The following is a 17,857-nucleotide window of genomic DNA, read 5'->3' on the forward strand; positions in this document are numbered from 1 at the left end:
GACGACATAAGTTGAAGCGCGCTGACGTCATGACTTTGACAGTTCGTCTCCACCGCAACCAAACAAACGAAAGGAAGAAGAAAAAAAAGCCAATCGAGGGAATGCGCAGTTTTTTTTTTGCAGTATCAGATCTTTTTCCGGAAAAGGAAAACGCATGCATAAAATGTAGAAATAATTTGCATGTTTACATCAAAATCCAGTAGCAATTTCGGGAACAGCGCTGGTAAGAATTCCCAAGACTAAACATTTTAATTCAGTTTATTACTTTTATTCGAGTACATCGTTCACGTCTTTGCTACCCTCGTTCCCCCCACCTCAAGAACCGCAGTAAAAAAAAGTCCAGCTACTAATTTCATCCTTTATGCGGAGAATGAAAACATATGCAGGTGCATTTTAGATTAGCTACGTGTTATCTTATCAACACGTACACTTTTCAAACGCCAAAAGCATCGCTTCGTCCTCCGACAACTAAATATCTTAGGAATTTCTTTGCGCGGCGATGAACAATGCGCAAAACTTTTTGTAGCGTGAGCTACACTGGCCGAGGTTGAGCAGTTTCGCGCGGCTGTCAAAGAGCCGTGCTGCGCAAGCGCGAGGAGCAGTGACGTCACACGGCGCACAGCTGGCGCGCCGGAGCCGCCGCCGCCGCGCGCGCCTCGGCGGTCTGCGCATGCGCGAGGAGCAGTGACGTCACACGGCGCACAGCTGGCGCGCCCGAGCCGCCGCCACCGCGCGCGTCTCGCCGGTCTGCGCATTCCAGAGGAGTGACGTCATTGCCGCGGCAGACGCACTGGCGCTGCCGCGTGCTCAGCTGTGCGCCTCCGTTGCGCAGTAGCCAAGTCTGACGCTGCACCGGAGCCACTTGATAGCGCCTCCCATTTTGTGCGCATAAGCTCACGCTACGTATATCCTGGCACCGCATGTTTTGTTTTTCTTTTTTAGTGAGAACGAGTCTAGGTTTACTTACCAATTAAAATATAAGGAGTGTTTGGACAGTGATGCTTAAGTTCGGGTTGCCATTTTGTCAGGATATTGTTGAATGAAGCCTCACTGCTGATGCTGAAGCACAACAGGAACACGTCAGACTGCAACGGAACAAGAGAAGGACATACCGCGATTTACGATTTGTAGATGCATAAGACTGACGAGAAAAAGAAAAAAAACATTGAGCAGCTGACAACACCTTAGCGCTCTTACAACAGATTATTGCGAAGGCTTCTGAAATTCTGAAAAAAAGAAAAAAAAAATTGAAAGAGCATGGATAACATCAATGGGGTGTTAATCATAGAAGGCTGAAATATCTGAGCGCGTAGACAGGAATGATCGACTTTGTCGTCTAATTCAAGATTGTAACCCTGTGCTGCAGCAGATGTATAAAAAATGCATAACTATATACAAGTTTTGAATACAAAAAATATCTTCAAAACCAACATTTTGTTTGATTGCGTTAATAGATTCAATGTGCTCACCCCTAGCACTGGAACTCCCTCACCAGCGAAATAGTTATCGAACGTGATCTCACTTTAATTCGAGACAAATATTTGCATTGCGCGTTTTTTGACATTTTGATTTATCCTATGTTTGTTCCTGTTTTGTGTGTATGTTTATACAGCCTCAAGTTAGTCTGCCATGGGCGACTTGTCTCTCACCTGTAGATAAGCAATTTAGCCAGCGCAGTACAACCGCCAGCCAGATAGAAACGAGCAGGGGTGGGGATTGAACCTGTTCCTGTCTTATAGTATTTACTGCTAGTGTAATTTAATTTTGTTTTGTAAAATTTTCTGTTGTTGTGTTTAGGGTAACAAAATGGTGAGTTGGGTCAGTTGGTTCATAATGGGAAAAGACAAGCGCCGAAAGACTAGGACAAAGAAAACCTAGGACAAAGTACTAGTTAGGGTACTTTTCTCTTTATCCCCCACTTTCATGTGACATATTCATGTAAATGTTTTTTGGCAGCGTTAAACCTGAGCTTGCAACCGAATACGCAGATGAGAAAATGTCCCGAGTCATTCCGGCAAAACTTCAGCCGGATGTTTCAGACATCACATACCCCAGGGTAAGAGAGAGGACGCAGCCTTTCGTAGTCCTCTTGTCCTGCCGTGTCCCACAGCGTGAGATTTGTGGTTATGCCGTCACAGAGGAGAGTGCCAGCGTAGTTGTCAAACCTGAGAGGTTCAGAAACATGACGAAGGATGAAACACTCGATAAGCATAGCCTCCAATCAAATATTGATTAGAAAAGCTAGGGAAATCATGCTTTCCCGTTGTCGGCATTATTGTCTGGAGATGATATAAGGAAGAACATGGTATGTTTGTAGTAACATGCGTTTCACACAAACTAAATATCTTATTTTGTTCGTAAGGAATCTCATTTCACCGTTCCGCACGGCACAATACGACTAAAACCACATGACGCCACACTTTTTCCCAACAATAACAATCAGGCCGGTTTTTCTTTTTAAAATATTAAACTGTTAAAAGTCATCAATGTGGCAAATGCATCAAGCCATTTGAACTACTCAAGTATACATGAGAGGACCTCCCCAAGCGTGGGCGAGAAGAGAATGACGTCAGAGAACGAAGCATACACTGTAGGTTCGTAGTCATTTCCCGGAAACGCTCCCGTGGTGAAGGCAACAAGCAGACAGGTCTTGCCCACCATGCCATCGCCCACGATGACCATCTTGATGGGCCGGCTCTGTGCCATGGCTACTGCCTCTAGGAAAAGAAAAAACGATGCCGCAAATGTACAACTGCACAACACACGAAAATCACGCATAAAGTCAAGTCGAATCATGTGCTGACCCGTGTGGATAGCACTAGGGACTTTTCGGAGACCGTTTTCCCACCTCCGCTACGTACGCTTTGCGGAACGAAGACGCCGGTACTGCACATGCGCGACGCTAGCCTTGACAGCAGAGTCCCTGATCTCGTAGCGGGTTACGGCGGAGAACGTTGCGGGACAGCGGAAACGATCTACGAAAACTCCCCACTGTCATGCGTTTGTGTTTACCGTCTCATTGACCGCGCGACAATCCTCACGTGCTGACACAGCAGCAGGTGAAGGCGAGGTAAGATCACTGAAATGGGGAAAAGATAAGACTTCGGACTCCACACCTTTTTTTGTGCACTCTCGTCCCCAGCCACCTAATAGGCCTATCCGACATGTGCGACGAAAAAGTATTAAAACGTATCAACCTGGGGGAGGCAAACCGAGAATGCTTGACGGTCACGCTTATATCCTGATTCCTGAATGTCTCCTTTTGGCTTGGCGACGGCCAAACAATGTTTTCGCCCATACTGGGAGCGACAACAATTCAAAATGGCGGCGCCCTTGTGAAAAGGGCGCTTCAGGGATTTGCGCGCAGGATCAATGCCTTCCCAATGCTTTCGCAGCGCTCCGAGTGATGGGGGTCATAAAAAGCAACTCCTTAGGTTCCACCCCTTACCGCAGCACGCGTGACGAAAGCAGTCGACAGGGTCTGTGCTCTGTTTCACTTCTCTTCGAAGATGGACCGTAGAAGACGCATACTAACCATCTCGACCAATCGGTCAATAAGAGCATCACGTGACTGGGCGCATTCAGCCGGAAGGTCAAGCAAGAGTCACGCTCTGAGCGCAGGATCGGCTGGGATGGTGAAACGTAGTAGAATTCATTCTTGAACAGCGGACGGCCTATGGTTGGTTGATTTGGTGTTTATGGCGCAAAAGCTACTAAGGCCATAGAGCGCCAAAAACGAGACTATTGCTGGAAAAGGTTTGGAGAGAAATGATGATGATGATTAGGAGTTTATTGGCGCAGCAGCAACGAGGGCCATAATGCGCCAAACTTAACGTATTTAGAGCATATTATAACAAAAGTTTACTTTGAGGCTACATATTTACAAATGGTATAAATATCCAGTTTGTTTTAAAAAGTCTAAGACACGGCTGAATGGAACTAAAGGTTTATCACCAAGCAAAAAAGAGGGATGAAATGGGAGATGATCCCTAAAAAGTTCGAGAAAACATGATTGACGGAGTGGTTGATGGGACGAACAATGCCACAAAATGTGCAACACGGTCAGAAGCTCTCCAGAATGTTCACATAGTACAACATCCTCACCACGAAGCAGATACTGATGTGTCACACGGGAGTGACCTATTCTTAGACGGCATAGAAGAACCTCCACACGACGTTCCCTGTTGTAAGAGCTCTCCCAAACGCCCAGAACGGGCTTGATAATGTGAAGTTTGTTGTTGCTCTCTGTATCCCACTCCAGCTGCCATTTGAGAAAAATAGATTTCCTCAGAAGTGGTTTCAAGTCTTGGTAAGGTAAGCAATTGAATGTTATAGACGAGCCTTGGGCAGACACGGCCAATTTATCCGCCTCTTCATTGCCCGAAATCCCAACGTGGCTTGGCACCCAGCAAAACTTAATGTCCCGACCGCGTCGCAGGGCGCTATTGATCTTACCATGTAGGTGTTGTGCAAGGCAGTTCTTTGTGGGCATCAGGGAGGACACAGCCAATAAGGCACTTTGTGAGTCGACAAAAATTACAGCTTTCATAATACTATTGTCAAGTATATGTTCGACCACTAGTAAAATAGAATAAAGCTCTGCAGTGAAAATGCTTGCCCTAGAGTCAACTTGTGTGGCTTTACTGTAGGAGGCGGAATAGAAAGCACACCCTACAAAAGACGACGATTTGGACCCATCTGTATAAAACTCCAGGTAGTCTGCATATTTTTGTTGCAAGGAGAGGAACTCCTGCCGGAGGATTTGTGGTGAAATGACCCGCTTACTGTATTTTGCAAGTGACCAGTCACAGAAAATCGGCAGAACATTCCATGGAGCAACCCTATGAGTGTTTTTAAGCAAGGGAATCTCATGGAGGGGGATATTAAGGGATTGACAAGTACTTTGCAAACGGAGGCTTAATGGTCTAACAATGCTCGGCTTGTTTTCGAAAAGCTGTGAACTTCTGCAAGCATGAAGGGCACTGTAGGAGGGATGCTTTGGATTTGAACTACTTTGTAAGCGTAAGAGACGCTGAGGTACTGCCTCCGTTTCTCAAGGGACATTTGATGCGTATCAGCATACAAACTCTTCACAGGAGATGTGCGAAATGCACCTGTAGAAAGTCGTAGTCCAAGGTGGTGTACTGGGTCAAGCATCCGGACGGCCTATGTATGAGTGACCTAACAAAACCCTGGACAATAAAACAAACAAAAAAATTATGATGAGTCTTTTATGGAGCAATCTTGTCTTTTATTCAGTGTGTGTGTGTGTGATTATGCAAATCCAACCTTTTGACTGCGCTCTGATATATGGTGAAACGAAGTATAGCCGTCATTGGCGCCTGAAGAGGCTACGAATAGGACCACCACAGACCACGTGCCACGTGGCATAACTATCCGCACAGTTCTAGTAAGAAAGATAGAGCGTGTCCCGAAACATACGCCAAAGCTTTCTTAAAAAAAGCTACGCATCGCAACTTTAGTACAATACTACGCTTCTCACGCGCTCAAAATTTTTCTGAAAATTACTGATTTAATGGTTTCCGATGACGCTGAGCAAGTTTCTAATTGGAACCATATGTCCATTTTCATTAATTAAAAAGTTAATTAACGAATTTGAATTAATTAGACGACTGATCGTTACGATTAGCCCCCTATAATATGTTCCCCTGGCCGTATAACTCACCTCCACAAGCGGCATAAGTGTAACTTTTACGGCTTTTTTAAAACAAATCTGTTAAGTTTAAAAAAAACCACCCTGTATATATATATATATATATATATATATATATATATATATATATATATATATATATATATATATATATATATATATATATATATATATATATATATATATATATATATATATATATATATATATATATATATCGTCTTCAAGGGCCCGCTGCCGCTATGGCGCGAGCTCCCGTAACAACTAGCGTGGCCTGAAAACACGATGTACTAAAATTCTCTTTTAATCCAGTCTGCTAGAAATACCAGTGCCACCTCATACTCAAGGCGTCGTTACCACTCGTCGTGGGAAGAAACAAACATAACCGGCTAAAATTATATCAAAATTTCCTCTCTCTCTTTCCGCTTTGCCTCGAAATCGACATTGTGACGATACCCGCAGTACGTGGGATCGGGCGTGCTGCGCGCCAAGAGCGGAAACGGCACCTGTTTTCATTGAAACCGTCACTCCATCGTGCGCGCGAGCGGTTCCTGCGGTGAATGGACTTGCAAACGGCACGGAATCTCGCGAAGAGGAAATCGAGTTGCGTTGAACTCATGGCGAGTGGGATCCGCAGGGAACCTCGGCCCAGAGTCGTTATACGTCGAGCTATAAACTGATACTTGGTTGTGATAGGCAACCAGGGGATGTTATCGTGCGTGAGGACGACCGGAGATCGCGGTGATGTGTGTACGCAGTACATGAGCGGTGCTTTCATACCGAGCTCGGTGCGAAGGGGGACTTGTGTACGGCAGAGGAGAATTGACTAGCACCACCTAAGCTCCGTTCACTCCTAAGCTGATTGCAGCGATGGAAGCGGCATTGCAACCTTCTGTAGTAGGTTTTGTAGCAGGCAAAATATTGGGTTCGAGCAGCCACAGGCGATTTTGGAGGAGATGCCACCGTCTGTTGGCACGTCACTTGAAAATGTGATTGCATCGTTAAATGAGTTCATATCTGAAAAAGGATTGAGGGTTCCTGTTATTCGATACTGGAGAATGTCACCTATTATCTTCTGTAGCAATAATAGATGCAAAACAATAACATAACCTTCCTTTTCAGAAATAAGACTAAAGTCAGAATAGGTTCCACTTACAATCGGTACAAGAAAGAAATAGTTGAAAAATCAGGCACAGAGCAACACCTCATTTGAGGTAAAGCCTCTCTCCTCCACACTTTTACACTTAGTAGCTAATTGAGCCTGTAAACTCCTGTAAAACGTCGGCACAAATCAGCATATCCGCCGAAACGTGTATATAGACAAAAATACGTCCCCGCAATTTTTATGAACACCGAACGCAAGATCCTAGTATAATAAACTAAAAAAAAAACAAAAAAAAAAAAAACACTTGCAAATATTATGAAAATTTACATTTGCGTTGTAAAAGAGTTCTTCGAACTAGAGTTCACTCGAAGTTGGCTGCCCTTTCGATCGATTGATGTACGGAAACTACCTCCTTGACTACCGTATTCATTCAAATAGAGACCCGCGTTTTGTCTCCTTTCTTGGCCCACCCTTTTAAGATTAGAGGTCAACCCACAGTCAACACCAAAGAATGTCGACCTGTAATTGTACTGAGCACAATTGACGAGCCAATGCGCTCCCCCGTGTCAACCGCTGCTCCTAGCACTCCGCTGCAAAGCGGGGAAGCTCGACGCGCGCGCACGCGGTGGTGTGAGGCCGTGGAGGTAGACGCTAGTGGCGAAAGTGCCACGGTACACTGTAGCCACGCCACGGAGGCATGTGTGGCGGACACGATAATTAAGTTATATCATCGGGAGTAAAATACCCTGGGTCCGTCTTATTACAGTAGCCGCCATCCCCCTATTTTGCCATTTCCCTCGCGACTGTTAGCTGCTGACATCGCCGACATCGTCTGGAAATTCAGACGACGACGGGGCCAGCGCGGTTGTGAGCAGTCTCTACACTTTCTTTCATCTCTAAGTCAAAGTGTCGATGGAACTACGAGTCAATGGTACCAAAAAGCGCGGCATCATGGCCGCATCAATTATCTCTACGGCGGGCTGTTTCATTGGCTACACCAATCAAACACTGCCAATGCCCCTAGACTTGCGCTTTTAGTGTGCGTGTGTTTTCGTAACTATGTTTCTTTTAGCCTTGGACTGTGTTCCGACCTAAAGCGAAACACACTATACGCGGTGGGTAGAGACGCTGTGAAATACACATCTTTGCCATTTTCGTTTCCTTCTACTTTTTCTAAATATTAATATCGACCAATACTAAAATATTCTTATTGGTTTTCTTTTTCAAGCTTACTTTGGGCGCAGGTAAGGCGCAATTCTTAGCAAAAATGGCGCTTTGGCGCAAGATATGGCACACTCGTTGGCGGTGCAATTTGGCGCAAATGGTGCAAATGGCGCAGCGCTCCCACATCACACTAGTGCGGCGGGCGCGATGGGAGCTGTGCCTGCCGTAGCAATCAACCACCTACCCTTCATCGCATGACTACGTCCTATGCGCGTCATCTTCATCATCGTAAACTTTATTATTCGATAAAGTGAAAGGACCTTGCGGTCTCCGGTCGGCGCCCTTAGTCCAGGGCTCCGTTGGTTGCCCAGATTCGGCGGGCTCGCTCGTGAATGTGAGAAAGATCACGGTGGTCGCGAAAGATATATGCGGATGACTGGCCTAATGGCACCGGATCCTGGGAAAGTAGCGCCAAGTCATGTTCGCCATTTTGGTTCATGGAATGAGCAGTTTCTCAAAGACCACTCCGTTCTTGGTGACCCGATCTAAATTCGCTGGCGATGGGTAGCTTTATAAAGACGTTTTTAAATACCGATATTTCGTTATCCACACACCGGCGAAACAAGCGCATGCATCTTCGCATCGCCGCCACACGCGGCGCCCGTGCTTGGCGGGTATTAACAAATATATTTTTTTTCTGCCTTTAAATACGCAAGAACAATGCAATTGTAAGAGATATGTGGAAAGAGCCATGATTGATCCATGAATTGCATGCTTAGCGCCAAGGATGCTTATATTTGCGAGGAAAGCTTTCTGTACTGTGATGCTCTATAGCGACCTTGGTGTGACTGCTACAGAACGACCCTTTCGAAGCTTCGAATGGACCGAAATACCGATTGCCATGGCAACTAAGACCGAACAGCCAACCCCTCTGCGAGGTTTGGTCGTATGTACGTTAGTATCTGTTTGTGTCCTGCTAGAAGGCAGGTAAGGCAATGGCGCTACGTTCCCAGAATCCAGTGACCTTGGACTGGATCAAAGAGCATAAGTTTCACCTCACTTCCAGCTTTAGGGTGAACGGAGTGCAGGCTGTGTTTGAAACGTCCTCGTCCGTTGTCTTTTCCTTCGACTTGAAAAAGGTTCTCATCTTTTCCGCACCGCGGTCTCAGGCGTCGATTAATTATAGCCAGCTCGCCTACGCACACGCCGTTTTCTTGTCAGGCTTCCCAATTTAAAAGAAAACATCAAATCTCTCCTGAAATCTAAGCATTCAAACTCCTTACCTGCGCTGAATAATACCGAGTCTCTAAAAAAATAATTCCTCTCGCACGCGCCCGGAATTGAAGTTTGTGCGGCGAAATGTTCCCAGCAAGTGAAAAGTGGGTGAACACCATTCATAGTCGTCGTTAGCAGAGCCGAATACAACCTTGGCGCAACTAAATGCGGGACATCGCAATCTGAGGGTTTATTGGCCGATATAAATGGTCGATAAAACGATACGCAATTATAAATATTTGCTGTACTATCAAGTGGCTTCGATGATTCGCTCGTCTAATCTCACCTGACTGACAATCGAGGGCCCCATTTACAAACATGACACTTCAAAAAACGTACTACTGTGCGTTTCTTTGTTATCTCCCAGGATAAGTCGGGGAAAACATGGCGCGGCAACCTTCGGTATCTCAGAGCAGATACCATTACATACTATCCGTTTCAAATCAAGTCCGCGCGACCGCAGCCAACACTATGTGTTTGCGGAGCGCAACTTCGTCTGCTTCTTTCGCAGGGTGACGTCAGAACGCTGAGCTCTGATTGGCTCCGATTGGAAGGATAGTGGGTAGACATCAAGGTAGCCAGAATTGAGGTCTACCCAGTATCCTTCAATCGCAGCCAACCAGAGCTCGGCGTTGTGACGTCACCCTGCAAAAGAAGCAGACGAACTTGCGCTCCGTATAGGATACCATTGAGCCAATGAAGCAGCGTTAAATCTACCATCGTGCACTCGTCGTCTTTGTTAGTTTGTTACCGCTGCAGCTTAAACCAATCGCGCACAAAAGAAAGCGCAGTATCACCGCGCGTTCATCATGCGTAATCGGTTTAGCCGGTTTGGCGCTTGCTTGATTGCGTCTATACCAGATCATGTATAGCCGGAATATACCAATGAATGTCAGGTTTTATTTCTTTCTATTCCCGAAGTCGTAATTTCGCAAAGGCAGTATAAGTACACGGTTAGGGCAGCAGGTACAACAAGGCTGATGCCGTGATAAAAGAGACGAAAAAATCGCACGAGCTCGAAATGGCAACGGGCGCAATTCGCTCCTGCTTCACGAGTGTAATTTTAGCGCGCTACTACGCTACTCGCGAGCTCGAAGTCTTTCTGAAAATTGCCGATTTAGAGGTTTTTGATGACGTTCAGCAAGTTTCTAATTGGAACCGTATATCTATTTTCACCTACTAAAAATGTAATTACCAAATTTTAGTTAGCCGACTGATCGTTGCGATTAGCCCCCTATTCTATGACCCCCTGGCCATATTATTCGCCTGCACAAACCGCATAAGTGTAACTTTCACTTTATTTTTTGTACAAACTTGCTAAATCTAGACAAAAAAAAAAAAAAAAGAAACACCTTGTATATGCGCTTTGACTACAACGAGAGTTCGTGATTGCAACATGCGTTATTGCTGCCCCGCGAGCAACATTCCTGGAGCTCGAAATCCGCGCCGTAAGCGTGTAAGCTGCCGGTGAACCTTCTCCAAAGAACGCTGACCTACTCAGGAGCTCGGGACAGCAGCGGCCCCGGCAACCGAGACGCGGAACATTCCACAAGCAAGAAATTCCCCTTCGTCAGCGTAGGAGACGACGAGCTAGATTCTCGCGAGTCACTTGTTTTGTCAAAATGACGAACGACGTCTAGCACCCTGCCAACATCGTATTTCATTATTGTTTATTTCCGTGGTCTACTTAAGCGTCGTTTACACCTACCGATGGTGCAATACTTCCGCAATGAATTGTAAACAACGTGACGTCACTGAAAAAAAAAAAAAAAAGTCATCACGTGATTACAGCTTCAAAAGCGGAAGGACTACACCGTGGATACTGGGGATCACGGGACATTGTATAGAGCAGTAGAACCTAATAGTGTAATGCCGTTCGAGTCACAGTGGCAAAGCTTTTTTTTTTTTTTTTTTTTTTTTTTTTTTTTTCAATTGGCCATCACACTACGTTAGGATAGGAATATCCCATGGACACGCCTAGCAAAATGTATATACGAGCGCTATCGGTGCAAGATGGAGTCGTCCGCAATCGGGACTGCGCATGGTAAAATGCAGTATCCGATTATACACAGTAAAACAAAGAATATAGAAATTTCGTATTTTTTTATTTGGGAAAAGCGAGAGTGCTCAGAACGTTTTTGCAGTCATGACTCACGCTAGTATAGTATCAGATAGCTCTCGCCGCTGCCGGGAAGCTTGGAGGAAAGCGCCCGAACTGGTATCAGGATCGCGGAAATGACTCTCGACTGAAAGTCGTATGGACTCATGAGATCCATATCTTCTTATAACTTCGACTTCACACCGAAAAGGGGGCGTAAAACTGACGATGCGTACGAGGCCTGTCGAAGCACTTACAAAATTGCCAAGGTGTTCTCAGCTAACGGTGGACTGCAGAGGATGCTATGGGCCACCACAACCAATCCAATTGCGTGTTGCCATTTGAGTTTCACGTAGCCTTCAAGAGGGGCCACACTGGGTGCGCGTAGCGTCTGCTGCGGTCCATTGTCATAACTACTCTGATCATTAGTGAGAGTACGGAGAGCAGTTGGAGCAAAATGGCCAACGTGATACGGCGCTGTCATTCCTACGTCCACGTTGTAAAGCGCCGTTCACATATATGCAACCGAGTAAGACCGAGAGAGACCAGATTGGTTTTTAAGCCTCTTGCGACGTCTTAGAACCTGATGCCCGGTCTGGTCTGGTCTCTCTCACTTTTACTCGGTTGCATACGTGTGAACAAGGTCACACAGCAATATACGAAGTGGTTCTAAACATACTTGTTAAAAAAAGAAAAGAATCGTGAATGCCACAATACTTTGGCCTTGTGCAGGTGAGTGTGTTCGTCTTTTATTATCCACCCTTCTGACTGAGATAATATGGCGGGCTAGTTGGTTGTACATATTAATATATTAAAGCGCAAGATGAGTATTAAACGTTAGTTGTCAGCGCTCTTTACTATATCCCTCGTTTTGCCTTCCTCGTCGTTTTGCGCTTTAAATGATATATCAATACGTTCTTTCACCCCAGCCTTGCGCCTGTTACACGAGTAAACTTTAACGCACCACTGCGCTTCCTAAATGCTCAAAGACTTTCTAAAATTTACCGATCTAGTGGTTTCCGATGACGCTCAGCAAGTTTCTAATTTGAACCATATATATATTTGCACTCATTAAAAATATCATTTACATATGCTAGATTTATTGTGAAGATGAGCCCCCAATATTACTTCCCTCTAGTGATACAGCTCACCTGCACAAAGCGCATTAGTGTATCTTTCACGTTCTTTATATGTTAAGCTTAAAAAGAAGCACTACATCTTTCACAGTGAGAAAGCTAAGGATATGACGCGGCACTATAACTGAACATTCGCGCACCTATGTTTACAACGTACGCAACGAGAGCGAGCACCAATATATGTACGTGATGCAGACCGGAGGAAGAAAACCTAACTTTCAAAGGTTTATTACGAAAAAGTATTTAAAAATGAAAGCCGCTTACAACTCCCTGTAACGCCGAATTAGAGCGCAGCTCTTGAGGAGGAGGAGGGAAGGGCACTGGGGGGGGGGGGTTAAACTAACCAGGGGGGGGTCACGTTACCTTGGGGGTGACGTGACCCCCAATGCCTTTGATGTCATCACTGACGTCACTGATGACGTCATCAGTGACGATGACGATGCGGGTACCGATGACGTCATTAGTGACGTCACTGATGACTTCACCAGTGATGATGACGATGACGATGCGAATGTCGGTGACGTCATCAGTGACGTCGCTGATGACGTCATCAGTGATGATGACGATGACGATGCGGATGCCGGTGACGACATCAGTGACGTCACTGATGACGTCATCAGTGATGATGACGATGACAATGCGGATGTCGGTGACGTCATCAGTGATGATGACGATGACGATGTGGATGCCGGTGACGTCATCAGTGATGATGACGATGACGATGTGGATGCCGGTGACGTCATCAGTGATGATGACGATGTGGATGCCGGTGACGTCATCAGTGATGATGACGATGACGATGCGGATGCCGGTGACGTCATCAGTGATGATGACGATGACGATGTGGATGCCGGTGACGTCATCAGTGATGATGACGATGACGATGTGGATGCCGGTGACGTCATCAGTGATGATGACGATGACGATGCGGATGCCGGTGACGTCATCAGTGATGACGATGACGATGTGGATGCCGGTGACGTCATCAGTGATGATGACGATGACGATGTGGATGCCGGTGACGTCATCAGTGATGATGACGATGACGATGTGGATGCCGGTGACGTCATCAGTGACGATGACGTCATCGGGGGGTCGCGACATCGGCGGGGGTCACGTGACCTCGAGGAGGGGGCCACGTGACTTCGGGGGGTCACGTGACCCCCACGAGGTCACGTGACCTTGGTGGGGGGCTCGCGCGGTGCATTATGGGACATTTCCCATGATGCACCGCGCGGTTACGCCGACGCCGACGCCGACGGCGACGCCGACGCCGACGGCGACGCCGCTCAAGCCGGAAACGGGCCCCTAAGAGCTGCGCTCTAAAAGAAAATTGTTTGAGTCGGTGGAAGGGGAGAGGCAAATCGAGGACGGCGGGAATTAAAACAACCGAGGAAACTGAAAAAGAGGTGAAGTAATAAAAATTACATCATAAGTTCATAACTCCTTCACTTAAATGAAATGGGATGAAAAGAAAGACTCTTTTCATCGCATTTCATCGTCAGTTGCACAATGAGAGCTTTTCCAGTCTCCTTCTGAGCGTCCTCATCCTTTGAGTCGCTTGTGTTTTATTATGCAACCACCTCGCACGTCGGTTTCGGCAAGCCTTTCTACTGTGCATGGAGGTCATTACGTGACTATTAGTGACGCCGTCGAATTTGCTTTGAAACTCCAAACTATACCGTGGTAAGGTGTTATTTCTCCCGCAGAGAAGCACAAAGCGCACAACGCAATTTCACGAAAGCCGTGAAAGTGAAAATATACGGGAAACCTGGTGAACTTCATAATGCTTGTGGGCACGAAAAATAAAGAATATTTATTATTATTATTATTATAAACCAGAAAAAACGAAAAAAACACCGGGCAGCCATACATTCATCTTAAAACACAGCAGTGTTTTGCGACAATGCTTGTGCTTGTCCAATTTTTTTTTTTTTTTTTTTTTGGGGGGGGGGGGGGGTTACTGTTTTTGGGTTTTATCACCATGGAGAAAGAAACACTGCCTAGCTAACGTGCGCGCGTGCCGAAATGAACCCTACTGAAATCTCTCGGTTGTGACGCGCGGCAGTACATTAACAGTTTGAAAAAAGGAAAATGGAAGACGAAAGGGAGGTGGATAGGAGGAAGGATGTAAGTGAATAGAGTTTTAGCAGATCGTTTTTTCGCCCCGATAACGATACGATGCATGCCCAAGGCCGCCGGAGGGGAGAGGAGGTATCGTTATGGGGGCGAAAAAACGATCTGCTAAAACTCCTTAATAAAGTTGAAATAAAAGCGTCAACCGGCGCGCCGACGCTTCAACCGTCCGTCACCCGACCCCACGTTCGCAGCCAACCCCCATTCTTTAGAACGTCATGCTCATTGTCAGAGAGATCCGCTTGCCAAAGTCGACTTTCGCCGGCCGGCCTCCCAGTAGAACCGTAGGAGTTGAAATAGCGCCAGTTCCTTGACGTCGTATTCCGCTTCGCAACGCAATGGTTGTAATCCCGGAACGCGAACCGAAAACTCCGCCTTAGAACAAAACCGTTACAAAAAAAAAAAAAAGAGAAGACAAGGTTGAAATTTTTTTTACAAGGTTCATAGCATATCATTGCCTCTTAACACACTCGCACGAATAACAAGAAAATAATAAAAGATAAAGCTAACAAGTTCAAAAAAAAAATATATATATTTTTCAATGAGAGCAAACAGAAACCGAAACTTTTCTTTTCAGGCTTGCGGTTGAACTGAACTTTCAAGATAGTGTCAGCATTGGCCCCACAAAACGAACTTGGATCTCTTGAACCAACGGTTAGGTGGAACTCATCGTATGACAACTCCGAGCCATTCACGTAAGCGAATGCGAGGGGAAAAACTATATAAATATACCATATAACGAAACTACCGTTAGTGGACAGGCGAGCTGGCGAAAGTTTACCAAAGCGATATTAAACCGTCTTCCCATTCTCCGGTTAATATCACAATAATATATGAGACGCTGGGCGTTAATCAAACAAGCTTACACCCTGTCAGTCGCCAGCAGTCGTAGCCCTTTCCCCTCAAATTCATCGAGACATTAGACACCGTCGTAAAACAAATGTATAAAAAATTGGTTCGAGGGGAACGGGGAACTTGAGATGGGTTCAGAAATTAAGCGATACTAACCAGAGAGAGCAAAAAAAGCACTCACTTGATTCAACTCGGCATACCGTTTGTCGAGACGAGCGCACAGGGTGAGGGAGGGGTGCACTCGGAGAGACTGATCCTCCGTTCGCTCGACGCAAGTGTCGCCGCAGCAGTCGCCGTCGTCGTCGCCGCTGTATCACGTAATTTCCCGGACGCGTATCTGGCGGCGTCAAAAGCGCAGGAAGTGCCCGAGTGGGAATGTAACAACCTAAACGGGCAAAAGTCGAGAACGTAAAAAGTAATAAAAAAAAATCAAAACGGGCGATGCGAGCGCGCGACGACGACTGCTCCGTAGGAAAAGCGAACGAGCGTAGTGGGTGCTTGAAAGAAAGAAGAAGAAAACAGAGGTTTCAAGGGGAGCCTCCGTGTCTGCGGTTGCTGATGCTTGCTGGAGACGCCCTCGCGCCCCCTAGTTGCAAACCCGCAAAGCTCGACCGACGCTCGTGCTCTCAATTCGTCCCTCTCGGGCGCAGCTTATCGGGCACGGCAAGATAACAGGCACCGAATTGTTTACTTGCTTCACTGACTCCCTCTTCGGTGGCGGCCCAATGTCGCCTCGCTCGATATAGTTTTTTTTGCGGGCCAAGACTGTATGAGTTGCTTGTATGTTTGAGTTGCTTGTATGTTTAGACAACCTTGATGCTTGTACGCCTCAATGGGTGACTTGTCTCTTGGCTGTCGATGAGAAATTTTTACAGTGAAGTACAAGCGTTAACCTGGGGTCTTTAACGTGCACCACACAGTAGTGATTACGCCAGGGACTCAAACCGTAACCGTAACTGGAACGAAACTGTTGTTTTGAAATTTATGAAGACCGTAACTGTAACCGTAAATTATTTACCAGTAACCAATATTATTAACCTAAAAACAAAAATATTAGTTTTTCTCAAGAATGACCTCAAGGAGGGATCTTGAAATGTTGTGGCCATTTGAAAGAGTTACCGTCAGCGAGTGGTGCATGTAATAGTAAATCTGATCAAACATTTCTGTTCAATCTAAATTTAGGATTAAAAATACTTGGTTAGAATTAGTGGTCGAGCTTATAATGAAAAGCCTATTTCTAAATCTGCCGCACTCTTACAATTTCTACATGTATTCAGTACGTGTCGCCTTCAGAGTATTAACTAATAAGTTGGATCTTCAAGGTATAAACTAACAAGTTAGAATTCTGACATGTCCATCCATCTCGGTTCTTTCAAAACCACCGATGTTCCTCATCTGCAGTAGCCAGGATGAAAAAACGAGGTAAATTGACCATCACACAGAGTTGGGGGAAAACAAAACCTGGTATTCATTTCGTCTGAAACATATCGCGAGCGACAATTTTGTGACAACACGGAAAGAAAAAAAAAACGTCAGTTTTACATTAACGTTTGTGTTGTTCGGTCCTCTGCTTAGTTTCCTTGTTTTGTGCTATTGCGTTTACAATATGTCTGACTTTCACCAACTTGCTCAGCTCTCAATTTTATAACTTTATTCAAACTTGGCAGTATTCTACTAGAGGAGGGCTACAGTTCTGCTCCTTCCTTCTTTGTGGGCAAAGCCTGTTCTGCATATCTTAGGTTGCAACAAACTAAAGCGATGAGTAGGTGCGAATGGTTCTTCCAGCACCCAGTGGGGACTTTCTGAGGGCTGTCTACAAACACTGCCGAACAACAGGGTAGCAATGTTTATTTTTATTATATGCACCTTTTCCACAAGGGGGCAGCCATCTTTAATGTCGTCACTTCTGGTATGCGGAAAAACATCGCTTTGATATCTCCACGCCGCTGGAAAGTGTTTACGAAGAATGCGTGACTGTCACACATTCTTGTTTTCCCTCACCTATATTTTTCCGGATATTCCAGTCTGGAATGTCTTATTATTTTTTGTCCCGCATACCAGATACGAAACCCACGTGACTGAGAAAGAGAGGAAACAGAAAACGTCTATAGAATGCAATGATCCCTGAGTAGCGAGGGTAACATGCGTGCTCGGGTATCAAACTATACAATGCAAATAGATGTAGTAAACGAGTGCGGCAGTTAGAAACGTGCGAAACTTTTGACCCATCGGAAGTACTAAGACATATTTTAATTCTTGTTATTGTGAATGTCCCGTTGTTTGATATCTGGGACTACTTTAAACCATTCATTATAAAATGTCTCTCTAGCATTTCAATAAAACAAATTAATAATAAAAAAAAGTTTTTAGGATTGTGTAACAGGTAACCGAAACCGTAAAAATTAAAGCTGCAAAAA

The 17,857-nt window shown here is 45.5% G+C and overlaps 1 protein-coding gene across 1 annotated transcript; it reads right to left on the reverse strand.

Moving 5' to 3' along the window:
- Nucleotides 1-939: 939 nt before the first annotated feature.
- On the reverse strand, nt 940-15,932 carry LOC115332429 (ras-related C3 botulinum toxin substrate 1). The gene is made up of 4 exons (XM_040500464.2): nt 15,622-15,932; nt 2,588-2,715; nt 2,051-2,165; nt 940-1,085 (listed from the first exon to the last, which is right to left on the reverse strand). The coding sequence occupies exons 2-4, from the start codon at nt 2,704-2,706 to the stop codon at nt 960-962; spliced, it is 360 nt and encodes a 119-aa protein (XP_040356398.2). The 5' UTR covers nt 2,707-2,715; nt 15,622-15,932; the 3' UTR covers nt 940-959.
- Nucleotides 15,933-17,857: the final 1,925 nt, after the last annotated feature.

This window comes from Ixodes scapularis, unplaced genomic scaffold (genome assembly GCF_016920785.2).
Source record: "Ixodes scapularis isolate PalLabHiFi unplaced genomic scaffold, ASM1692078v2 PGA_scaffold5__190_contigs__length_132052651, whole genome shotgun sequence".
In the NCBI taxonomy this organism is placed as follows: domain Eukaryota; kingdom Metazoa; phylum Arthropoda; class Arachnida; order Ixodida; family Ixodidae; genus Ixodes; species Ixodes scapularis.

What these genes read in the sequence shown, in the direction of transcription:
- LOC115332429 (XM_040500464.2), bottom strand. Translation starts at nt 2,706, where the DNA reads ATGGCACAGAGCCGGCCCATCAAGATGGTCATCGTGGGCGATGGCATG. An exon ending in AATGACTACGAACCTACAGT is followed by an intron (nt 2,166 to 2,587) that starts GTATGCTTCGTT and finishes TGAACCTCTCAG; the next exon opens with GTTTGACAACTACGCTGGCA. An exon ending in GTCCTCTCTCTTACCCTGGG is followed by an intron (nt 1,086 to 2,050) that starts GTATGTGATGTC and finishes GTTCCGTTGCAG; the next exon opens with TCTGACGTGTTCCTGTTGTG.